General features: G+C 48.0%; 1 protein-coding gene across 1 annotated transcript; it reads left to right on the forward strand.

Annotated features, from left to right (window-relative positions):
- The first annotated feature begins 1,340 nt into the window (after nucleotides 1–1,340).
- On the forward strand, nucleotides 1,341–20,378 carry LOC106660277 (lateral signaling target protein 2 homolog). The gene is made up of 2 exons (XM_014383208.2): nucleotides 1,341–3,139; nucleotides 18,902–20,378. The coding sequence occupies exons 1-2, from the start codon at nucleotides 1,936–1,938 to the stop codon at nucleotides 19,267–19,269; spliced, it is 1,572 nt and encodes a 523-aa protein (XP_014238694.1). The 5' UTR covers nucleotides 1,341–1,935; the 3' UTR covers nucleotides 19,270–20,378.
- Nucleotides 20,379–26,573: the final 6,195 nt, after the last annotated feature.

Here is a 26,573-nt window from a genome sequence, read left to right on the forward strand (position 1 = left end):
AAAACTCTTTACAGCTCTCGTCTTCGGCTCGTACATCAATTCCCTCGTTTCTTTGAAAAAGTAAACCTGCACCCGTTGCATAATGTATTTATTTTATACATTTTTGATGAATGGGCATACTCTACTTGACTATAGAATGTATTAAAATGTTTTATTATATTAAAACATTATAACGTTATATTTGTATAAATTTGATAATGAAATCATAAAATATATCAACGCATGAATTATACTTACAGAATGAGTACATTTTTAAAAAACCTTAAAAAAAAATTTTTGTTTAATAATGCTCAAATGCTACTCATGCCAGGAGTAACACTTTATATGACATGTTATTTTAGGGTTATAGCATTCGGAAAGGACTCTAAAAGCCGTGACAATAAGTGCTATTCACGTCATGAATATCGTGCATCATATTTTGGCACTGTGTTAATTTACACTCAAGTCCCCTCTTTTTAAATACAAAAATAAACAACCCATAATAATTATGCACTACTATAATGTATTACTTATGTCTCAAAAAACGTATGATAAGTGTAAATTACAATCATGCATTGCTAAAGAAATATTTGTAAGATGAGGAAAAACCTCCAAAATTTGACGTGATTTAAAAAATAATTTTATTCAAGTACGTGACAATGGTACTGAGTTATACTTTTTTATTATAAAATGGAATATTGATAACAACTAATGTCATTTTTCATCATTACTAAACATATGAGTACTGGATATATTTTTGATGATATTTTTGGGATGAATTCAGTACATACTCGCCTAAACAGAAGAATGTCGTAGAGAACAAAACGCTTACTAAAATCAGCAGGTCTTGCTCGATACACTGGAGGATAGAAAAAAGAGTTTATACACGTAGGTATAGTTAGGTACGAAAAGAGAAAATAAGAAACGGTAGCAGCGAGCGAGCGAGCATAGGAGAGCAATAAAGGATAAGCGTGGAAAGAGCTGGCGGACGTTAAGTACTTGTCGTAAAAATTCCGCAGGGAGCTACACACTACACACTGGGAGAGTATATAATATACATTACGAGTAAGTGTGTGCGGTGGGCGCTCGACGTCATTTTGGTCCGAAGCCAGGGAGGCAGCCGGGGCGGAGCTCGGGCCCCGAGAGGCCCCGCCCAGCCGCGCACAACTGCACGAGGTGCGAGCATCGGCTGGCTTTGATGTCGCTCCCTCTCCTGCTCGCTCGACGCTCTTATCCGGCCGCTCTCGTTCACACCCACTGGGAGTGGGTGCGCATGCGCGGACTCGTGCCTCTTTGACGTTGTTGTCTCGACGATCCGCAACTCCGACTAGCATCAAAAGGTTTTCAGTCTCGAGCACGAGTAGACTACTCGTGCAAAATTTGCTCGCTCACACACGCATTTCTTTCTTTTTCTCTTTCTACCTTTCTTTCTCTTTCTCTCTCTCTCTCGGTCTCTCTCTCCCTTTTTCTCTCGTGCTCTCGCGTGTCGTGCTCTCGTCGCGTATTTCTCTCTGGTAACTCTCCTCCACTGTCAATCGCGGCGAGGATAAACTCTAGCCATCTTCTGCTCGAGTGTGCGAGCTGTGCGTGATCAGTGTGCCAAACAGTGTCCGAGTCGCAGACGACGCAAGAAGATCTCGTTTGGTGCGTCGCGAGTGCTCAACCAAGTGTACGTACATGTCATTCGCGTAGCGAGATATCTCGTCCTGGACGATGCCATCGTCCGCAGCGATCAAAGCAGGACGACTCGCGAGGCAAGTGTCGATGCCGAATCGAGTGTGAATATCTCAGTCGGGTACGTTGGCTTTGGCAATCGATCGGGTGTGCTCCCCCCCACGAGTGCTCAGTGACGAGTGCGAGAAAGTGTCATTTTTACCCGAAAACATTCTCGATAACGACGCAAAACTGGTGTGCTCGGCGATAAGAGCCGTCGCAAGCGTTTCGCCGTCGGGCAGCATGTGTAGCACCGAAATGAGCGAGGCGGCGGCTTACACAATGTCACCGGGCGCGGCGACCGCCAGCAGCAGCGCCAACCCCGGTGCTTGCGGCCTGGTGCGCTCCCCCCAGAGGCCTGTGGCCAGCGCGGCCACCAGCAGGAACTGCTCCTCGCCCCAGCCACCCCAGCCGCCACAGCCGACGTCGTCGAGAACCAACAACGACCTCGACGACGACGAGATCTCGGTGGGCTGTCCTAGTCCGCTGCCGCTGGTCGTCGGCAGCAGCAGCCAGCACAAGAGCAGCAGCGCACCGAGGCAGAGATCGGTCAGTCCGTGTCGGGTGTCCAGTTACCAGGGCGACGACGAGGACGAGCGATGCTCGAGAGACGAGGAGTACACGCGGGACAGGGAACAGCGGCGGATCAGGTCGCTGGGCTCGTCGCGGCGCCACAGCAGCGCGGAGCTGTCGGGGCTGCGAGAGATGGAGGACGAGGACGACATCGACGAGGACGACGACGACGAGGCGGTGGCCGACGAGGAGCAGCGGCGAGCTCGGGGCAACGGCGCCGACGACTACTTCAAGCCCCTCAAGAGGCTGAAGATGGTGCAAGTGGCCCAGTCGGAGGACGAGGAGGAGAGCCGGGAGCGCGAGAGCTCGGCCAGCGAGCGAGGCGTCAAGTCCTTCAGCATCATCGACATCCTGTCGCACCGGCCCAAGGCGAAAATCGTCCGGCCTTGGGACACGGAGGAGCAGAATCACAGGCACGAGAACAGCCACCCGAGCAATCACCAGCACGGGCTGCATCAGCACCACCAGCACCATCACTCGGTGACGGCGCACTTCGGCCACGGTGGTCCGCGAGATCTCTCCATCATGGGCATGTCGCTGGCCTCGATGTCGGGCTCGATAAGCGAGCCGCCGCTCAGCAGCTCCTCCAGCTCCGGTCGAAGTTCCGTCTCGGACTCGGGCAGTCCGGACCCGCTGGTGCATCATCACCATCACCATCACCACCAGCATCATTCGCTGCACTCGGGCATGCATCACTCGAGCATGCAGCAGCAGCAGCAGCACCATCACCACCAGCTCAAGAGGAAAAGCTCGCACCAGCACGGCTCGCAGTCGGGCCCCAATGGAAAGAGAACCCCGAGCCAGGGAGGAGGTCCGTTGGACGCCCTCTTTCAGATGACCAGTAAAACTTTTGACGCCGGCGAGCACAGCCAAGGTACGTTTCACCTCCAATTAGTAAACATTGATGCTCGGCCTCACGTGGCTTATTAAGCTTTGGTCTCGTTTTCCATTTAACGATAAAACGTAAGAATTCCTTATGTATCAGTGGGAATCCGACGAAAGATGTATGTAACCGAATGAAAATAGAGGCAGTGCTTTGTGGGCTTGTAAATCTTAATATGAAAATGAGCACCGAATCCGAATTAAATCTTTACTGAATCTCGGTCAAAGACACGTCGGTCGTAAATCACGACTTGAGATCTACAAGAGTTGATTGGTTGAATTTGATTGAATCCAGATCCAATCAGTAAATCCTGACTATTCAAGACGTACAATGTCACACGCGTACTACGTACTGTCTTTTGTAATATACAACCGTTTTCCACCCAATTAAATTCCGAGTACACATAAAAGCACTGATTGTCATGTAAAATCAGTAGCTAAGTCTAACCAGTCAATAGAAATGCAATGGGAACCGATTGACTACTTAACCATGCCTGCCTTTATATTTGTACTTTCTCTTCTTGACTTTACATGAATACTGCACTGTATTACTTAAAATGGAGGCGATGTAGTTTTTTTTTATTTATGGCTCTATTCACTCTTGGCCTGCAGCTGTGCAGCAGCAGCCATCGAGTTTAATGATATTTCGGACGAGGCGCGTGTCCGTTCACGTGAGCTTCGATTAATTAGCCTAACGCGTTGATTTCGGGAGCCGATAACGGCGACAAAAAAATGTTTGATCGAAACGACCGGGGACATTTGCATAAGGCGCGCGTTAACGACAGCGCGAAGGTACGGCTTCCGTCGGCAGTCTGTCAGCCGATATAAAATTTACGTCAGGTTGAATAAGCTGTATTGCTGAATTCGGTGTTTCACCAATTTCGAGTATTTGCTCTCGCGCCGTAAGGTCGAATATCGGCAAAATTCAGGCCAATAATGATAAAAAATTGAAGAAATAATAGGATCGATGATTAGCTTTTATACAGAAGAGTAATTTTGATTTTATAGTCGTATATATATATTGGCGCTCGCGCCTGCGCGCGGTAGAGTACAAAGCCCCGTGTTCCGAGAGTTACTTTCACACGCCACTACTAGCTATTCATTCCTCGGCTCCCTTTTGCTTCCTCTCTTTCTCTTTTTCTCTCTTTCCTTCTCTCTCTCTGCTTCTCGCTCGCTCGCTCAAGACGCGGCGGCGGCGTTGTATATTATATTCAGGATCGCAAGGGCAGAGCGAGCATCATCTCGCGGCTGCCGTATTTTTCCCATTTCATATTTCGCGGTTGCGAAAATGGTCGAGGTTCTCTGCGCCGCGCACAAAAATCGTCCAATTCGATACGTGTTTCCATTAAAGGGAATTGCATTTACGATATTCAAATTATTGGATTACGCGATCGCGAGCGCAGGAGAGGCTGCTGCGCGAAGGAGGGACTGCGCTGCATGGGATAGAGCTTAGCAGCGATGATATCGATCGATCTTTATAATATTCATGCAATTGACTTGTGGTTTATGGTATATATGCGCTCGTCGCGGCGCGGCACGACACGCACACACTCGAGCGCACGGTAGCCTCCACGTTTTTGTAATTTACCTCCTCTCATTATTATATTCTCTCTCTCGTCGAGTCATAGCATCGTATATACATGCGCGCACAGCACAAACCCACGAGCAGACCCTTAATAATCCTGCGGCGATGGTCTTTTACTCGAAACTCCCTTAGATATATACCGCTCGCACACACACATACGGCAGCGGCTTTTTGAGAGCTGCCAACCTGTATAGAAGCGCACCGGCTACATTATCTCGGCAGCCGCGCGTATTTTTCATCTTTCAATTTTTTCCTTCGTTCCTTGAGCGCCCGACACAACACAGCAAGTGTGCGTGTGAATAGAGTCTTCACCGCCCGTAATGTATCTTTCAGTGGTGCAATATTGAAAGCGAAAAAATTACCTTTTTTTCTATTCTCTTTCTCTCTCACGAGCGAGAGGAGGTGTAAATTCGAAAAAAATAAAAGGTGTCAATGGGAATCGTTTGAAAACGGACACGCGCTCAAAGCGACACTATATATAACACGCGCTGCAGTCGAGCAGCAAAAGAAGTCATAGCTCGAGCAGGTATTTTTCAAGCAAAGGCTATTTTTACCCACTAACAAGTATCAATCTCGTAAAATAGACCACATCCAATTATGCTAATACAAGTTGCGCTAAATATTCCGATATCCACGTGCATATGTGGGAAGTTCTATACATGAAATTAGCTTTTCTTCTTTTGAAAACCAATTAGACTGATAACGTAAAACGGGGTATTAGTTGCATACGCACACACGTATTTACGCGCCTTCCTTTATACTCGCGTTACCGGGGCTGCTGCCGCCACGACTCATTAACACCTTAGGAAAAAAACACACACTAGTACAGAGGTTGTTTAGCTAATTAAAAAACGCCCGACATAACGCGGCTACGAGAGAATGGATTGGAAACGATGTATTTGGCTGGACGAGTCGGCTCACGACTCCGGGCCAATATAATGCGCGCGAGTAAATATATAGGCAGTATATACGTAAATGCGCGTATAAATATAATAATATTATGCGAGCGCGAACGACGCGTCAAAGACAGGAAGATGTCGGTACGAGTGAGCCTCGTAATTAAGTCATTTTTCATGCATTCAATACTCGCGGCCGTTTACTTACAAGAAGTGCACTCATCGATGTTTACGGATATATGCATGTGTGTGTGCGAGTGTGTACGCGAAACGGCAGTCGTAAAAGGCTGCTGTTACACGTAATAAGTATATAAGCAGCAGGCAGTAATGATACTCGGCTTGAAACCACACGAATCGAAATAAATGAACGTGAAAGTGAGACGTGCTCTACTCCTTCTTTTTAGCTTTGCCAATGCCGGATTTTCTAGGCGTTTTAGTGGATCATCAGTGGAATTTCCGAATAGATTATCGATCCAATGATGCGAACGTCGGTTTTCGGTGACATTTCTGTGGCAGCTCTCAGCGGGATCACTCGACATTCGACGAGCCATCATCGCGTGCTGAGATTCGGTTCGATCGAGTCTCTCCTCGCTATGGACTCGGGCGCATCAATTTAATTTATTATACTTGGCTTTCTCGGCATTTGCCGGACGCGAAGCCTCGTAGCAACTACTGGTCTTGCGGCTATCCCGTTTTTGGTGGTCGCCGTTGCAGCCTGGCCACTGGGTGCACCGACGCCGCCGCCGACCTATAAAGGCTGTCTCATTACTTAAAAAATTACAGCGTTTTTGAGAGAGCTCCGAGATCGGATTTTTTGCTCGCTCGTTCTTGGGACTGCGCTCGACTGCGCGCCACTTAACAGCTCATGCAAATTTCGGTCCAAAATCGAGCTCTGCTGCTGTTGCTACAGCTACTGCCTACGTATACATACTGCTACTATATTGCTCACACGCACGATCGGCCGTTTTATCGCCGCTATAAGCTGCGCGGCTAATTGGATTTCTCTTGTCGGGATAAAAATTTGTTTCCTCGCCGATTTTTCATGCGCCGCGAGGTAATAAAGTTGCTATTCGATGAAAATGACGAAAACGAGCCGTGGCGTGCCGGGGGTAGACGCAAACTCAGACTGATCGTTCCTGGCGGGCTGCGGCGTAAATCTTTTGTCGCCTGGCACAGCCACCGCATAAATACGACTTAGAGCGAGCAGATTTACGGCTAATTGAGAATTATTCGATTCTCTCCTCTCTTTCTCTTTCTCTTTCTTTCTGTGGCAGCAGCAGCAGCAGCAGCCGATATAGGCGCGCGTGCAAAGCTTACATTATCGCAGAGGCTCGGCTTTCTCTCGAATTATAATACTTTTTACTCATTGTCTGGCTATGGGAGTAATTTGTCGCGCGGTAGCTCCGATGGATTTAGCTAATCGCGCGGCGCAAAGTAGTACATTTGTTAGGAAGCAGCTCGCGGCGGACTCGGGCGGGCGCGCATTGTTTGACGAGGTGCGCAGATCGGCTGCGCCTAGAGCCCCTGCACTATAACTACAACAACGTAGCGCTTAGCTATAGAGAGAAAAGCCGCGATGACGTCCAGCAACGAGCTTGGCCGTTGCATGCGTGTAGACTGCGATCGATATTCCGCGCGCCAACTTGCCAGCTCTGTGTGTATGTGTGCTGTGTGTGTGCTAAAGTCATTAGCCAATGCAGCGTTGCTACTCGGCGGCCAACGCGCTCAAAGCTATTTGCCACGCGAATTTTAATGCGCGCCGAGCACATGGGCAGAGCACGAAATGCAGCGTATATATATACCGAGCTACCTAGCAGCGCACACATATACAGCGTAATTACGGCTATATAAGCTCGGCTCTTTTATTTTTTCCTCTCTCTCTCTCTCTCTCTCTCTCTCTCTTTTCTTTTTGTTCTTGCGAGCATTCAGCGAGTTCGAGTTTCGTGAAGGCGCGTGTAAATATTGTTTGAATAATAAATAACGTAATTTTGCTGATGCGCTGCTTTTTCCCGAAACTTTTGCGTGCGCGCGATTGTTTATTTTTTATATAGTATTTATGTTTATTCCGCAATTTGTGCAGACTGCTACGTGGCCCCGCTTGCATATGTAGCGTGCGCGCGATTAATTCGCCTAGGCCAGCGATATAATTCGTACGTATAATGCCGGTCGCATTTGAAACGCGATAATTCGAGCGAGTCTTTCACGGCCGATATTATTCAACGAGATCGAAACGCTACTCGTAAAGATTCGCAAATTTTCTCGGTATAAAAAAATAAAGGAAGAAGAAAAAACTTGTCTCGTATAAAATGTGTAAAAGCTGAACTTTGCGTCTGGGGAGCGCCCGTTAAAAAAGCATCGCGTACACAATGGAGCCGCATGAATCACGGCGTTAACGCTTATTTCGCTGCAGGCCGACAAAGGCAGATTATAAGAGAGCAGTCACAAACGTGCGCGTACACGAGCCAATATAGGCATTTCAAAGTGCCTCGCCAACGCACGTACGTTTATACATAAAGCCTATAATACAAGTTCGAGCGACTTGTCGTCTTGATAGCTTATAAGGCAAACGAAGAGGTGTTACGGCCGCGAGTTGCATATTGGCAACCTCGAGCTGATTTAGATACGTTATGAATCGCGCTCGAGCTCCAACTGCAACTGTGGCTTTGAAAAAACATCGATCGCCGCCGCGATTCGCGCTAAAGAGGTGGATACTTCCGCGTAAATGAAGTTATCGACGTTTTTTCTCTCTCTCTCTCTTTCACTTGCGGCTCGTCGAGTGTGCAGTCGAGTCGTCGAATCGTCGAGGAGAGAAACAATCGCTCGGATTCGATATCCGATTCGACGCTCTACGTAGCTCTCGGTGCGCCGCTTTTGTTCGCCTCGGAGTCGGAATATAATTTCACGCTAGCGGCGGCCTACGGTAGTCACGATGCGCCTCTTTATGGCCGAAGAAACCGCTTATTTTTGCTGCAAAAACATACAAACGCTCTTCCTCCTCTGCGAGCAGCAGTAGCAGCAATTCTTTTTGTCTCAATCGGTCGTTTGTTGGCGCGCCTATATATATACGATCATTTGAATTGGACTCGTGTGTATGATATACTGTCTACACGTTGGCTCGTAGCATACCTGCACAATACGGCATTGTCAATTACCGGCATTGCGGTCGTCGATTCTTCGAAGGATGCCACCGAGAAACAGCTGTTTTGCAGCTCCATCACGCGATTTCATAGCCACTCACGCACTCGTCGCGCGTTTTTTTCTCATTTAATGAAGCAAAATAAAGAAATTGGACGAGGCGTCCACAGGCTCGTTACGCGCGCTCGACTTATGTAATTGCATCGGCTCGCCATCGCGTACTTAATACATGTCAGTCTGCGTTATTGGGAACGCGATAATTAATAATTGCCATTTAGCGCGATATAAACGAGGAGCTGCGCGGAGAATATTGAATTTTCGTCGCTGGCCTTGTATGCATATTAGGAGACTCTGCGGGAGGAAAATGACGTCTCATTCGCCGAGTGCATTTACTACTAGGTAGCATATATATAAAGGCCTGTTTGCTCGCGGTATACATATTACGTATACATGCCTAGGTTATATATCTGTACGTCGCTCGGCACAAGTCGAACTGCGAGCAAGGGCTGTGCGCGCCTCGGTGGGGGCGAATAATGGAAGGCAAACGAGTTTCTCAGCAGGGTTGTAATAATAACGAGAGTATCGAACGAGCCTAGGCAGCTCTAGACTGGCAGCTACACTGGCATACACACACACACACACACACACACTCGCGTATCGCATGCGGATTGAATTTCACGCGCGGGATTCGCCTCGTAGCGGAGCTCGGCCGCATATATGATCCTCATTATCGTCTATAGATACACTGCTGCACATTCGCGTCGTTCGCTCGGCCCGATCGTTAAATTCGCCTCGTACCAACTCTCTGCTCATGCATAGTTTCGCTCGTGCTGCTCTGAGTTCTCGATATCTATGTGCACGTATCGAGTCGTATCACGCGGCCCAAAGTTGGCCCGGTGCCGCTTCTTGCGTCCAGTTCGCCGTAGCTGCTTTTGTCGTTTCAAAAATCACCCTCCGACTTATCGGGAGCTCGTCGTCGGGCTCGCGCGATAACAATCGCAGCGGAGTAATGCTCGCTCGTCTATACATTATTCGTCGAGCAAACTTGCGTAATTGCTCTCTGTATACTCTATATGCAAGCACTTTATTCGCGCGCTCTATTCCCTTTTATTTCGCGCGACTCTGTGTGTGCAGGTGCACACTTGCATAGCTGCCATCGTCGCGGCTCGGCTGACTTTTCACTGCGATTCAACAGCGATTCTTGCCTCTATACATGTGCGAATATGACATAATTTACACTTCCACGTGTAATTCCAGCGAAACGACTTTTTTTCTACAAAGCCAAGAGACTAGATAATCGGATATAAGAACTGCCTTCTTAAATATGTAAGCTTCTGATAGTTGTAGACAATGCACACTGCACCGCAATCGTTGTACCATGACACTCTTATTTTATCGTTCCAGTCCTTTCAAGTGCTGTTCAAATTTATAGAGCCTCTGCACAATTCACAATGTCATTGTGATTCTGATCGATCAAATCGAGTTTCCACAAAAAGTTATTGATAAAGGATAATTATTTGAATCAAAATTTGTTCGTTATATCGTTGCACGTTTCATTCAGTGCATGCGTCTGAAATTCCGTCGAATCATTCGTTTCATCAGGGTATAATATAGCGTGATTCTGCGCGCAAGTCCAATTTTCATTCCCTAAAATCAGTTTAGTGCGAGCTCTTGGCGTCGAGGGTGTGTCTAAGCTGCGGAAGGGAGGACATGTCGCCGTAAAGGAGGGGTTGACACTCTGGGAAATCGCGCGGAAAATGGAAAAGGCAAAGTGCGCGCCTCGCCTCGTGACAAATGACGCCTCTCCCTCTCTCCCCTTCTCTCTTTCTCTTCGTACTCCTACGTACTGCGTAGCCGTGTCACATACAGGGAAAATTCACATTCCTTTCTCGGGTAATAAATTTTCCTTTGTACCAAATTGATTTTCGTGCCCCTTCTCTCTCTCTCTCTCTCTCTCTTTCACTTTCTAGTTGAGTATTTGGTATTGTGCGCATAGTCGTGCGAACTAGCAATGATTGCAATGACTATAGTATCGATACAAGTAGAGCATATAGGTTCGAGGCGTAGGATCGATAGATCAACACCGCAAGTATCATTTAATAATAAGCATCCTCTTTGGGCTGGAGAGAGAAAAAAAGTAGAAGAAACGAGCGAGCCCTTACGAGTCCGGTGCAGCGTTTATATATCGAATGTGTGTATAAGAAAACAAACGAGGAGGGAAATTCAAGCGGTCGGCAACAGCAGTAGCAGTGGCGACGCTGAGCTATAAGATAATACCTCGATGGAGTTATTATACGCCGCGTGTCGTCGTACGTAGCCTCACCGCTGCCAGCCAGACTGTATAATTACTTTTATAAATTATGCCCGCTGCTCGTGCACCTACATTTCTGGCGGCTCGCTTATGCTTTGTTTGCGCAGTCCAGTCGCGGAGGCTCGCGCTCGGCGTTTATTGTTTTTCTCGGCTGCGCTGCTGCTCGTATCGTCGCTGACAAAGTTTTTAATATTGCAAGCCCGCCCGTGTGTGTGTGTTGGGAGGAGAGAGAGAGAGAAAAAAAATTAAAGCCAGATACACTTTGCGCCGGACGGGCATCGATTTTTCGGTACAATCCACGCATGTAATTACCCGGCGGAGCGACGTGTTTTTGAACAAATAGCGGACGCGTCGCTGCGAGCTGCAAAAAAAAATCACGCCTAAGCCGGTGTGTATCGTCGCAGGACGATTTGCTCTTTTCACGCCCGATCGACTCGACTGAAATAACCCGGAGGTATTGGCGTGTGATATTGTTTTCGTCGCCCCCCTTTGTGCAAACAAGAGCGCCAAACATACGCGTTTTGATACGCATAGCTCTTGCAAGGAGCTGTATAGTCGGCCATTCGTGAAACGACATTAGATCAAAGTCGATTTAGCAGGCTTAAGCCAGCCGATGATCGTCCGGGATCAATTACGCATTCGGTTATGCGCACGAGTTGCCGCGTGTATAATATATAACGGCACGACTCGAGAGACAAGAGAAAAGCTGCATAAATACGAGGACGGTAGGCGTCCGAACGCAGTTTGGTTTCCGTTCGGTCTCGTTCGTAGCTGTCAGTTTTTGTTTGCAAAAAGTCGACTCGCTACTTCCCACTCTCTTAACTTCTGGAAGCTTGTCTCGTGGCTGGTAAACGACCGTAGGTGGCAACGCCGCTATAATAAGTGTATGCATACACACAGCGGCACTTGGGTACGCGGCTACCGTCTTGACGCAGCTCATTCGCACGTCGATCGAGCGCAAAAAGCTGTGTATACCGACGCCGTCGGCGCACCAACGCGCCGCACATACTTTGGAGTTTTAACACGTGCTCCCTACAGCTAGACAAAGTCGGCCTACGTGTAATAGCGCGTAGTTGCAAAATTCCAGCCTCGACGAGAGATTTGCTGCCACACACACACTCGGCTGACTCGGACGCAGCGGTGCAGAAGCTACTATACGTACGGCGTCGTCGGGGGAGAAAAATGAAGCGACGATTTATGCACTGCTATCCTGGAATTCGCCGCTCGGCGAGTACGCTACGTACGACGGGGGCTGGCGATTTGTCTGTTATTCTTCGGCGCATCGGTACATTTAATGCGCCGCCGGGCGATAAAATTGTCAGGCCTTTGATCTGCGCCCGTTGCTTATATGTTGCAAACATAATAGCTCCGCCAGAATGCCAAGGTTGTTTATTCAATTTTCAGCTGGGCTGCGCGCGCGTAATACCTATACGGTACGGAGTTAAAGTAGCGCTCGGCGTTTTCGCTCCTCGGCTGCGTTGAATTTTTGCAGCGATCGCCCGCAGCCTATGTGCAGCAGTATACCTATAAGAATACGAGCCACTCCGAGTCGAGCGAACGAGCCGAGCTATATAGCCTCGCGCAAAGTTGCAAAGTCACAATTTGGCGGCGGTAAGGCGGACAGAGTATAAAATTAGTCATGCTTCCGATCGACTGTATACATAAGAAGCGATCGACAACAACTGCTCTCCTCCGTGTTATACTCTGTATACGTGTTATAATCGCGGAAGTATTTTTCTTGTGTGCACATATACAAGAGAAGGAGCGGAGGCCTTTGTGACTAGTCTCGTGGAAAGTGGACGGCACCTGCGGCCAGAGCTAATGCCAAAATGATTAATTTTATCGACGACGCGACACGACTGCGAGATACGAAAAAAGAAAAAAACAGGCGAAAAGATCGGGCAGCAAGTAGCTACTGCTGCTGCTACTACTACCTACACACCTGATGGACGTCCTTTAATACAAATCTCGCTTTATGCCGCTGCTTTATTTTGATTGTGGCGTGAAAAAGGCTATACTTTAGACGAGCCATGAAGCAGCAGCAGCCGTCCCTTGCCTATGTCTCTTTCGCTCGATCGTCCCTTGAAATTAGGCATCTGCCGACGAGATTGAATTTAATCTGTTGGAAAGATGACGCAACGGTAATCGGTTGGCTACGCTCGGCACAGGTGTCCCTCGGTCTCGGTACCCCCTTCTCTCTTTCGTGCGCAGCTCGTCCTTGTGGGCCTCCGCTATATCGATCTGCGAAACGAGGAAAAAGTAATGCAGCTACTGTTTGCGTCGAGCAGAAACCGAATAGAAGCTCCAAAAGAACGAGCAGGAGAGAATATAATAAAATTAACAAAACAACACGCAGGGCTTGTCTTAACAAATGCATGTTGATACAGCTGGCTTTGTACGGCACTGCATTGTGGATTGTCGCGCCAAAAAAGCTCGTGTCCGCGCATGCATGTATTAATGTCCCGAGGCTTGCGTCGCGCTACGCACAAAGCATCACACCTTTGCTTTTCTCGCTCTCTTTTTCTCCGTCTCTCTCTCTCTTGCTTGTTCTTCTTCTCTGCGCTTCTCTCTCTCTCTCTTTCTCAGTTAGTCGGCTCGCTTTAAATCGCTTTACACGCCATACATCATCCTCGTCGATTGCTAATTCTCTCCCTCCCGCGGGACCATAAATTACGTTACTAATTTTATCCGTTTTCTTATTTTTTTTTCTCCTCTTCCTACCGCGAAGAGAGCATCGAAACGACTCGTTATAATACGAGCGCAGCTCGACTCGGGGATAATATCGGCAACACGAGAAGCTGCGCGCGCGACGACGAATAAAAACGTATTACGTACGATATTCGACGCAGGCCTGTATACGTTTGCACACATATAATAATATCATTGAGCGATCACCGCTTCTCTCGCTCGGCTTCGGCAGCCACGCGAGCCACTTTTGATACGATGAAAGATTTACTTCTTCATTTATTGCCTCGCTAATCGCCAACTGCACCGATATTTTTCCAGAACCCGTGGCTATTTATAGACACGCTTTAATTGCCTCGAACTGCGCTTTATGCTGCTTCGTCGAGAGAAAAGTGCGAGCGCGTCGGTCTCGTAGCTGCTTTACTAGCGAGGAGGAGCTCTACTCTCTACTGACGGATCAGCTAGACCTGACATTTCCCTCTTTCCTCTCTATCTCGCACGATCGAGCCTGATTCGGGCTTGGTACACTCGACTCGTGTGCAGTCTGACAGCATGATTACATCAGCTCGCGTAGGCAGTCTTGCTCCTCGACCTACTCATCCCGCCCCTTATTTGTCTCCTCAGCTCCTTCTCGGCTACTCCCTCGCGCTCGCTTGACCATCTCGTTCTCTCGTTAAACGAATAGCCGATAATTATAGCACTTCTCGAAAACGGCTTTTTGCCGATACTTCCGCGCGCATGCTGGACTCTGAAAAAAGCCCGCGCGAGATAATCTAACCGACCAGTACTCGTTTTTTTCTTTTCGTTTGCCTCGAGCTGCCCGATCATTCATTTGGTTTCCATCCGGTCAATGCGGATGCTGATTTGCGAATTGCCTGATGGATGACTCGGGAGAGCGGCTCACCTGTACGCGCGTGTACCAAAATAAACGTGTTTATAAGCGCGTCGAGCAGCGAGAAATTAAGTCGTCGAGCCTCAAAGTAGATAGAGAAACTGCAAATGTCTTTTGGCTCGTTCGCAGAATGCAATCTCATCTTCGCCGTCTTGCTCTTGCTCTTGGACTAAGAAAAGCCACTCGAGAGGAAAAAAAGAGGAAGAAAAGTTGCTCCGCGGAGCAATTAGATCTGTCGTTCTGAAGCATTTGTCGCCCACGCGCCAAGCCTTTCTAAATTAAAACAGCTCCCCGCGTCGCGGGCACAAACGAGCGTTTAGTCAGAAATGTAATTCTTCTGTGTATTTATGCTCGCGCTCGTTTGTATACTCGAACGATCATTGGAACGCGCAGACTCGCGCGCGATATATGTATCGCTGCACGACGTCGTCGAGGCTGCAGAGAGAGTTAACAGCGAGACTGCGCCACTGCATCTCGAGGCTCGTACGCTAACAGGGCAGCACACGCGTTGCGCGCGGCACCGACCGAAAGTGCACTTTTACGCGCGACAGGTGCGCGCGTCGACCGGACCACGTGGACTATCAATTCTCTCTCTTCACGAGCTGACTAATAATTAATCCGTCTTTTGTTTGGCCATCTCTTGCGCAGCCAATCATAATAAATCAAACGAATCGATTGTTGGGCCGCTCCTACCCGTATACGCGCCCGTCGCACTGTGCATCAACGGATAGACGCGCGCGTCGTTGAAAATATTATCCGCGCGAGCAGTCTCTTTACGTAGCGTCGCGTCATCGCAGCTCCTTCAATTTGTCGCCGCCGCCGCCGAGTCGCGAGAGCGGAGCCCGCAAAAAATGGGGCCAAGTGAGTTGTAGTGTACACAGACAGACATTCCTTGCAGGACATTAGAGAGAGAGAGAAAGAGAGGATCGTCTTAGCGAGCTGTAAAAATGTCGAGAAGAAAACACTTAGCGCTCCCTAATTGCACAAGGTGACGACGACTGTCTCTCCGGCCGATGACTAATGACTCGAGCATTCGGCGGCGTTCGGCCTATGCGCGAGAGCATGTATCTCAGCATGCGCATATCTGCACCCAATCGACGCCTTCATTTTTCCGAGTATAACTCCTTGCGAGGCGAACGTTCCCTTTTTTTCTTTTTTTTTTTTTTTATTTTGGTCGAATTTCGTTGTACGTTGCAGGGGTAAAGCTCTCGAGTGCCGAGCGAATAAACAGAAGCTCGTCGACGTCGCTACAACACTCGTCGGTACGTACGCTCATAGTCTGCTGAACAAATTCTAGGATGTCTCGCCATGCGCGTAGTACGCGGAAAGCCGAGACGAGACGTTGCTGCGTGCGGAAGGGAGAACGAAAGGCTCGCGCGCGCGTTCTGAGCCTTGTTTCGGTAATTGCACTAATCAGTGGCACGTGGCTTGTGCCACACATGCCGGTAGACGGAAACCCGAACCGCCGCGTTGCCGACGCTGCGCACGAGAGATGATGCTCCAAATAGAAGGGTTGAGATGCAGAAGAGCCAGCCAAGCGGAGCTGGCAGCGATGGGAACGACGAGACCGAGAAAATATTCGGGGAAAGGGCCCGAGTCAACGAGTCCGCAAGGATAGAAAAAAACGAAGCTTCGCTAAACGGTCCTTGCTACCGCCAGCTCTTGTCCCATGAAATAGATGCGGCTAATAGAAATCGCGTTTCCTCGAGCTGCGCGAGCTCTATATACGAGTGCAAAACAAGACGAGCAAGAAGCGATCGAGCTCGTTTCTCGGCTTCGATTAAGCGGTTATATTGATCGATATGCGCATGTAATATGTATCGATGTGCAGCATGTAATATGTAGCCGAGCTGCTGCTGCTGCTTATACGCGCGCGCGCGCCGGTGAGAATATGAAATATCGCCTCGGACGGTAATTAGAGTGCGCCGACGTCCAACTGGCTTACTGGCTTGCGGATTCGGGAAAACGACCGGCCAGCGACCACCCGAGAGGGACGACGAGATGAGACGTCGTATATATATTTTGTTGCCTTCTTTCTTCTTTTTTTTTTTTTAATATTATTACGGGCGCGCTTTATGAATGTACGCGGATCGGGCCGAGTTTGCCTCGAGGCAGCGAAATTACCAGGTGGCAATAATCGAGCAAATTGTAACGCCCTACGGGATATATGCACACACGTACACCGCGTACGTACGGGGCCACTTGATGAAGATGATTCGAAAATACGATCCGCACATTTTCCCTCTCGATCGTCGCAGCCAGACCGCGGCGCACTAACAGCTCGCGCCTTCGTATGTGTAGCATCGCAGCCGATCACATGTACCTATAATATATCGCACCGAACTATTGGGTAAATCGATTCTACATCTGTTGCGCTCCGATTATCCCGTGTTTCTCGATTCCTTTTCGAGTCTTTGGTGGCGCAGGTGCTTCTGCAGATAGAGAGAGAAAATATGGCATACGCTTGAGGTTGGCCGATTTGTGGCTCGCCGAGTCGCCACAGGCCATCTACGATGAGGAGGAAAAGGGAAAAGACGTCTGGAATGGATTTTCTAATTTCATCGCGTGCGGCTGGCAGCTCGAGCTCTTTTGTATCGCTGATCAATGCTTCCGATCGGCTTATAATAGAACCCATAAAAAGCGAAAAATCAATAAAAAAGGCCTTAAATCGAAATAAATTCGTCTTAACGGCAGCTCGTGTGTCGCGCGTTCGGTACTCGGTGTCAGTGCGCGAGTCAATATAAATCTCCCGACGGATGCTCGGATTTCCAAATGTTCGGCAACGATTTGTGGCCACGAGAAAGACAAATTGCCCGCCTGCCCCTACTTTATACACTTCTGTACACTGCTCCGCTGTCGCTCAGCCATTATACGTGTTTATCGCGCCTCGAGCTTCGAGCAATATATATATATAGCTACACGAGACTTCGGAGTGCCGTACATGCCGATGTCGCATAGCGTAGTACGCGCGCACCAGCCATTTTGTCTCAGCTCCTCCTTCCCCCCTAATTTCTCTTCGTTTTCGTACCATCAATTAACGCTTGGCTATTATCGAATGTCAAGGAGACACTAGTCTTTGAAAGCCCGACGAGTGATGATTCTCTCTCTCTCTTTTTCTTGTCTCCAGTTTCGAACGGGCCTCCGCCCGATGCGTATGAATCGACGCGGCGGTAGTCGTGCTCGTCAAACGAATCAAGGACCCGCTCCGACCGCAAAAACTAATATCTCAGTGGCTCTTTTTCGCCTGCATATGCTTGTGCGTCTCTGCTGCAGTGGCCAAATGGATGTACCGCACACCTATACAATGCCACGTGTGCCGCAGTGTACGAGTTGCAATTGTACAACTTGCAGCGTCGCTCCGAAAAGTACTTGGAGCTCAACCGTTGTTGCCTTATCCGATTCGATCATCGGGTTCCTGATCATTGCGAGTCAATAATTGCGACGCTCGTTCCGATAATTGATTAAACAGCTCGGCGCGAAGCTTTGAAGGAACCTCTGCGAAGCATTGCGCGCACCAATCACACGTGCAGTGTAGCTGCACTATATACGCCAAACGAGCGTATCGCGAAATTCGAAGCGTGAACGTCGAAATCCATCGGCCGCCGCTACTTATCCCGCTTATGCCCAGCTCGTAGCTACGTGCACGAGGCTAAATATAAGTATGTTATGTATCGCGTTATAGTTGCCGATTGTGCGCGCGGCCCGAGACTGACTCTGTCCAAGCCTCGTGCGTAATGCGCGCCTTGCTCTGCAGGTGTGACTGATTCGCCAGCGGTAGTAGCCCTTTGATCTCCACTCGGCGTAATGCTGCCTCCTTCTTCTTTTTTCTCTCTCTCTCTCTCTATCCAGCACATATTATAAGTACTGTGCGTGCGCGCATTGCCTGGCTGCAATTCACACTCGCCGCCGCCGCCGCCATAACGCCTCGGAGAATCGATGACCGTTCGCGACGAGCGATAACTCGGACTCGCGCGTCCCCTAGCCGACTTGGCCTCTCCTCGCTAGTCATTCAACGCAATCCATTTATGAGTGCACCTAAGCTTACAACATGTAAATGGCTACTGCTGCTGTCAAAGCCCTATACCTAGCTATGTTAGATTATGGAAAACGAGATTTTTACCTCAAATTTTTTTATTTGACAGCCTTTAGTTTTTATGATTATTGTACATTTTATAAAAATTAATTAAAATTAAATCAAAATTTTTAAATAGCTGAAACTTTAACGATTTTTTCCTTTTTGCCCTCTCTAGAACAAGCTAATCATCTGCACTTATTCAACAATCGTCAGCAGCCTAAGAAGAAGCGAAAGAGCAGAACAGCCTTCACGAATCAACAAATATTCGAGCTGGAGAAGCGTTTCCTGTACCAGAAGTACCTGTCGCCGGCGGACCGCGACGAGATCGCCGCTCAGTTGGGACTCAGCAACGCCCAAGTCATCACCTGGTTCCAGAATCGCCGAGCCAAGCTCAAGCGAGACATGGAGGAGCTCAAGAAGGACGTGCAGACGGTCAATCCGCTGCTGGTGGCTCAGCATCACAAGACCTTCCTCGAGAACGTCCAGGACCTGGGCATACTCAAGAAGCGACCTCTGCCCAACAGCATCGACGAAAAATCTTAAGCGGACCGTTAGCTCCGTTTTGAGTTTATTTTTAAGGCAGTCGAGGTCGAGTCCTGTGGAATGACGAGCGTCAACGAGTCTTGCGAATCGACTATCGACTACCACTCGACCGGCTCTTGGCCGACAAACAGTATTGTTACGATTTAAGATAATCTTACGAAACTTCGACACTCTCTCCATGTACGTGTAAATTTATCCTATTCAACGGGTCATTTATGATATTGTCAATGTGTACATATTAATTAGCGATCTATCTACAAAACAGCCAATTAATCTTTTTACTCGCACATGATATTACTTATTACTTAAATCGAGTATGTTTGAAAATTTACTGACCCAAATTGTTATTGCTTATAAATATTTTACATAACTACGAGTGAATATTAGTGTACTATAATGTAATTATGTGTGTTGAAAGGTGTAGAAAAGGTATATGTTGTATGTATTGTAACCATTTTAAATAACGAAGATTGCAAGTATTGCGATCGTGCGCGTGCCGTATGCGTGTGTATTTCCCTCTTCGAGGTGTGTAAATATCAATTGTACATAGAAGAATTTCCCAATAAATCGTTTTGGGAATATTTTTATTTTCTGTTCAGGAAAATTTGAATTTTATACATGTCGTCGATGTACTATGTATCATATCGAATTCTATGTTACACGTAGAATATAAAGAAAATTTCTTCTCTCGGCGTGGAATCGAGGGATCATGAGCGCGCTATAAGCATCTAAGTGATACTATACTATATTATTATTAAAAATAATTATTATAATAATTATTACTATGATTATGATTATTATTGTATACAGCGGGCACTGCAATATAAATACAGCTGTCGGTTATAAAGTTTTAGGGATTCTTTATTTATTTATTTTTTTTTTGTAATCGAAATAAGAAAATGTTGGAGTGCAAAAATTCGGCTCACAATGTGCTTGAGTTGCTGTGGCTACGTCGGCTCCTACTCGATACAAGCTTGTGTCAAATATTAAATACGTTTCGGGCAGAAATTTTGTTTTCGTTGCAAAATTATAACGATCAACTAAATTGTACTAAAAAGCATAGGGGTTAGTCAGAGTGCACTTGCACATTTACGGATATTGGCGAAAATAGCGAGTAGAATGTTCATAGTGATCTTCAATAAATGGTATCTTATCTTCTAAACTTATTGGATGGTTGTCACCTTAATAGTCCTTACTCACAAGCCTTTGATTTCATTTGAAACGCTACGAAAGTCGGGTGCGTAAAAAAGTTAATTATAGCGAAACTGCGAGTCGGTCGGACGAGTGGTTGCACGCGTTCGAACGAGACATAATTCCGATGACAGACAGGAGCTGTCAAAGTTCATATTAGAGAGAATTTGGTCGGAGCCCTTTGGGATTTTTCATTATTTCGCAGTGTCCAAGTGAATGAGACGACGGAGAAGGAAGGACGGACGAGAAGGAGGAGGATGAGGAGGAGGAGGAGGAAGAAAGAAGAAGCGCGCCGCACGCTTCGGTTCTGCGGTCACCCAATCGAATGACAAAGAGCCAATGCAGAGTAGTCGACGAAAGGTGCGAGATGAAAAGAAATAATTCGCCAAAAATAGCTCGTTCCGAGAAGCTTTTTGAACTCTGCGCTAACGCGTATACATTCATGTATATATAATTTATTAAGTTGCGGCTATTACGCCGCGCTGACGAGTTCATGATGCCGTTCGCGCCTGCCCGCGTTAAGCCGCGGCTCTGCAACTGCACATTTATTCACATACAACGACTATACGCACTCGTTTCTCGCTAGGCTAAACTCCGCTCGCTCGTAAATATACGGCACGCAGCATTGATGTACGCGACTCTAAATCGACGCATGCACTTTTTACCTCAAGCGCTGCATTATGTATTTTCGGTTGTTACTTTTCGGCTTTATGCTCGAATTAAATAATTCATCGAGGCCGTTGATTAAGCATGTAGCGTTGCTGTATACAAAAAAGTGGGCGAGAAACTCCACCTTCCTCCTTACAATCACTGTTTGTATTACGATCGGACGACGATTGCGTTAACTATATAAAAGTAACATATTCGACGGCGCGTAAAGTATCAAAACGTTATCGTTCTCTCGCGTACGCTCTCTTTTTTTTCGAAAGCTGGTAAAATTCGAGCTTTGTTTAACAGTAAATTTCGTGGTGGGCCTATGATCGCGGGTCTTTTGATACACTTGTTGTCGTGCATATTTCGAAAGGAAACGATCATGAGTCGTTAATAGATCCGAGCGACCTGCTCGAATATTAACTCCTTTCGCACAGCAATAAAAGTCAATTTCGAAATCGAGCATTAACTTTTGCGTATATGTGTGTTTTGCTCATGGGACATTCTTAATTTTATTGTCCGCGAGTTTCTCTCGATACATTCAAATGGCCAATTTGCTAAAGAGCCTTTGAAATGCCTACAAAGAGACGTAGCGGTAGTAATGATCGCGACGTGCGAGCGCGCTAAGTGTCTATTGTCGACTTTGTTCTTTTGAAACGATCCGGGCCAGTGTGGAAAGAGGCGCCAAAAAAGTTAAAAGATTCTCGTCCCGAAAGGCTCGCTAACTGCGTCCGAATTTCCCTCCCACGGCAGACGGGGACTCGCTGGCCGAGGAAAGTAGCCGCCGGAGGCCAGAGCTTAGCGCGTCGCTAATTACGCTCGGTGCAAACGATTATCTAGTTGAAGGAGCTGCGAGTCGATTAGGTAGCTGCGCTGCAGCTCTTTGGCGTGGCTGCGGATACGAACGTCAGCCGCAGTCGGCACGCAGAGGCACGCAGAGTCTCATTGTATACGCGATACGTGCGGGATCGAGCAGACGCGCGCCGACGAGCTGCATATAAGCCGAGAGGAGTAAGCCGGTAAGCAAGGTAGCCGAGGCCTCGAGAGCCGCCCTGTAATTCCCGACGCCGCGCGGCGCATTCAAATAAAGAATATCCGTAATGGCGATGATGAGCAGTAAGAGCAATTTTCGTGCGGGCCCCGAGCTCGTACTTGCGCTGCGCTGCTTACGGTCGGGGATCGCGCGTGCGCATCCAATACATCAAGAGCCGATCTCATCTTGTCGAGCAGCATCGTTTATTGTGGGCCCATCCTCGCGCTATGCAACAACATAAATTCCTTGATTGCAAAAGCCAAGGCGCATCGAGCAGCCGTGGCCGCAGCCGTCGGATCGTCCCTTTGGACGCGATTGAATTTTTGCTCTCTTTACAGGGATCGCTTTCGGCTTCGTGTAGTCTTCCGCCGGAGACCGAATCAAAGTCTCGTTGAATTAGCTCGTCTCTTCGTGGCTTTTCCTCCTCCGCTCCGAAGCCGCTCGCTATTTTCACAGCTCGGCGCGTCGTGCATGACGCGTTACGATACCAAACAAAAGACTCTACGCTCACGGATCGACGCGGTGTATTTTACAAATCGACGTGCGCTGATGACTTGATTAGCCATAATAATGGATATTATAAATGGATGAAATTACTTTATAATGAGACATAGATAATGTTTTCGTGACACGACATCCTTCAACAGTCTTTTGAGCCAGGCTCTCTTCAATGTAAACTCGAATTACTTACGTGCTCGAGCTATTGAAAGCGGCACGGAGCAATGATATGTTTATTTATATAATAGACGCGATACTTGAGATTTGTATATAATAATCTGCGTTTAAGTCCGCGGAAAGAAAGAGAGAGAGAGAGAAAGAGAAAAAAGGCTAAGACATTATGCGCGCGGCCTTGAACGTGAAAGAATTAAAAGGAAGAACAAAGAAGAGCCTCAAGTGTAGAGATGATTATGATTGATCGCTCGCTCGTGTGTGTACCGTGGCGCTCTCGAGCCAGTCGTTCGTCTCTACAGTCTATATAAACACAATATACACACACACATACACATCGAGCCGTGATCTCTAATATTTGTGGTTGAACAATTAATGAGGTGTTAAGGCAATTAGGCCGAGTCTAGGCAAGCTTCGTCGTACTTGTAATGGCCGAGCGTCAGAGCTACTTCTAACGAGATTTCATAATTAGAATCTCAGCTGTTCCGCTCTTTGCCCGGCTACTCTCGTAGTACAGTCCGATACTCGGAAACGTAGTATCGTTATTAAATTTATCTCGAGTCAAAAATCGGCGCGAGCGAGCGATAGTTTCGACGAACGATTCGATTATGCATGCGCGCGTCGAGAGCTATATGCTATATACGTATCCTACATACGTATTAATAAAGCGTCGAGCTGACTCGAGCCGTGTGTAGCACACACATACGCATGCGTGATCGATAGCCGCCGCCGTCGCTTAACATTTTAAAGTTGAGTTGAAATTTCCCATTCAAGCGCTAATGAGACTTCAAAGGGTTCGTCGGTCTCTCTCTCTCTCTCTCTCTCTCTCGAGTTCTCTCTACGGCTGGATGGCAGTACGTAGCGCACGAATCGAACACGCCCACCGGGTCGCATAATTCGGACTCATTTACTCGTCGAGTCGACGTCGTTGGCGCGCCGAGCAGCGAGAGAGAGAGATCCGCAACTCCGATGGGCCTCGCACGCGAGAAACGTGTTCCTGTCTTATACACCTTTATATACATATACAACATACGTAGTACCTTACACACACACACACACACAAACTTACACTCGTGTACGCACGCGGACAATTAGTAGAGGTATAAAGCGCGTATGGACTCGCGCGCGAAAGTCGCTCGTTAATAGACGCCACGATATAGCATTAGCTACGATGCTCTTCCTCATACATTATTATCATTCTTTTCCTCACCTTTTTCCAGCAACTTACGGCCGAGAAAAATCAGTTCGCAGCAACGCGTGCGTAACAACAATACTCGTGTGTAAGGTGCCTAGAAACTGAGTAATATGTCAGACTAATTGGTTGCTTCGGCCTAAACGTTTTTCGCTCCTCTCGCTACTTTTTCTTCGTCCGCGCCTGCTCCATCTCCGCTCGACGCATCTGATTTATTCCTTTTATTCCTCGCTTCGTCGTAGCTCTCCATCGTCGAGAGGATAAAAAAGAATCGCGCATCGTCGGTCGAGCTTTAAAGGTTGAGAATTCCTATTTAGATGATCTATCCGATCGACCAATACAGTTGTATATGCGAAAATTTGGCTCCGTAGCCATGACTCGCGTCGTCAGGGCCAAGGTAATTTGGCAAGCTCGTCGGCAATTAATCGGAGACACGACTCTCTATAATGACAGAGGTCGCAGCTCGGGGGACATAAGAGAAGTGGAAAACATTAGAGGCGCTAAGAGAGCCGCGCGTGGAATTTCCATGGACGTGGAACGCAGTACACGGGGGCTGGGAGCTGCGGAGGGAGGCTTGTGGCGCGCTTTAGCATCCGAGCGAGCGAGCGAGAGAGAGAGAGAGAGAGAGAAGGCGGCGGTATTCAGCTTGATTACAGAGCTCGGCGCACTTTCGCTCTCACCTCTTTCTGAAAGCAGCCGACACCGCCGCCGATTCATCTCGCGAAATCTTCTCTTCTCGTTCTGGCCAGGCAAGCACGAGCAACTTGTATACATGCAGCGTGTTGTTGTTCACACCAAGGGGCGCTCGGAGTGGCGGGCGCGCGACCCGCAAGGCCCCAATCTGCTCCTCTCTCTCTCGCACACGCTTACGACGATGATCATCGCGATGATGATGACGAGAGCGACGAGCCTCGAGACGCTTAAAACTCGAGCCTCGAAAGTCCTGGTGGTCCTGCCAACAGCACTTTCCACCCTTTTTTCCGCTCGAAGCAGCTCATTTAACGATTTCCTGCGCTCGCTTTTAACCCGACGCTTCCTTTCGCTCGATTGCTTCGTACTATATACCTTACCTTTATACCTGCCAAGGCTACCGTGCTGCAGCTTATTTCCTTTCTGCTTACTTTATGAAAATACACATACCGCTGTACGTGCAGGACTTTGATGAATTTTCTTATCGCTGCAGGTTTTTTCGCGGCCGAGAGCTGATTGAGCTCGAGTTGCTCGATCGGTGCTCCAAATTGACAATCGTTGGAAATTCCCGGTAGCGTATCACGTGGCTCCTCGATGCACGATCGTTGTTTGGTAACGAGCTTTTATTGATCCCAAAAGTCATAACGATTCCGAGTATAAACGAGACAGTGTCAAATTAACGCGCACGCACGGCAATTACCTGGCCCAGAGCTATATTAGATGCGTGCCGCGATCTTGTGTATATTTAAGGTGGTGCAGCGTCGACGATGCCACGTCGGCCCAAGTTTTAGGGAGCCAAATCATTAGCCATATGTCGCGATTCGCGTGAAAAATTCGTCCTACCATTAGGCTGCTTACGCGGCTGCCTCTCCACCTAAAACGTGTTTAGATGCGCTTCGCTTATATATACATCAAGTTCGTCCATGTATGCGAGTGCGTGTATGTGTGTAGGGCTGTGAGTCGGCTGCGAGGAGCAGATTAGAGGGCTAACGTCGACATAATTAAGTAGCCTGTAGAAAATACGCCCAAGTTTCGCGATGTTCGTGCCAGGTATAACACGTGTGATGCACACACACACACACACGCACGCATAGCAGGCATTTAGCTGCAGAAGCACCGGCTGATTCGCTTATATTCACTCGACAACCTGTCGAAATATAAGCCTCTTTTTGTGAGCTGCTGCCTCGCTTCGCGGCAAATGAGCCTTCGCAGCTTTTTCAAATTCCCGATTTATGGATTAACGATTGAATGGGATTCTATGGATCAGCGCACTGCTCAAAGTATAGCGTGCTGTATGGACAGGGCTCGTATGTGTGAGCGCGCGCGCGCGGCCAGTCCTGCAGGATCGTTAAGATCGATAAATCAGAGCATCGTCAGTTATAAAGAAGGAGAGGGAAATAAAAGGCAAGGATAAAGATGGCATGCGAATTCGCTCGTGCTCGTAATTTCTCTCTTTCAAGAGGGAAACGCAGAAAGAGAGAAACATATATATAGCTTTGCTATACGGAGAAACAGCCGAGCCGCCTTACACACTCGCACAAACCCACACAAACACACGTATATAGAATGCAACGACGGCGGCGGCAGCAACACGGGGGTCGGCGTTATTAGTGCGAGAGAGTAATCGTACAGAGAAGGTGTGATTCTGACGCGTTCCTGAGAGAAAAGAGAGAAAGAGAAAGAGAGAGAGAGACAAGGAAGGATATAGGTGCGCGAAAGAGACCGCGAGCGCACCCGCGAGAAAGAGAGAAGTAAGTCTTGGCAAGATCTGCACCGACTACACTGCAAGTAAGAGAGAGAGAGAGAGAGAGAAAGAGTGAAAGGGGTGGGAGAAGATCAAACGAGCCGACTCGAGCCACGGGGTGGTCTCTCCCTCCT

The sequence above is a fragment of the Trichogramma pretiosum genome, unplaced genomic scaffold (assembly GCF_000599845.2).
Source record: "Trichogramma pretiosum strain Unisexual culture from Peru unplaced genomic scaffold, Tpre_2.0 scaffold51, whole genome shotgun sequence".
Taxonomy (NCBI): domain Eukaryota; kingdom Metazoa; phylum Arthropoda; class Insecta; order Hymenoptera; family Trichogrammatidae; genus Trichogramma; species Trichogramma pretiosum.

Coding starts and splice junctions, on each gene's coding strand:
- LOC106660277 (XM_014383208.2), top strand. CDS start 1,936: ATGTGTAGCACCGAAATGAGCGAGGCGGCGGCTTACACAATGTCACCG. Junction 3,140..18,901: donor CGCCGGCGAGCACAGCCAAG/GTACGTTTCACC, acceptor TGCCCTCTCTAG/AACAAGCTAATCATCTGCAC.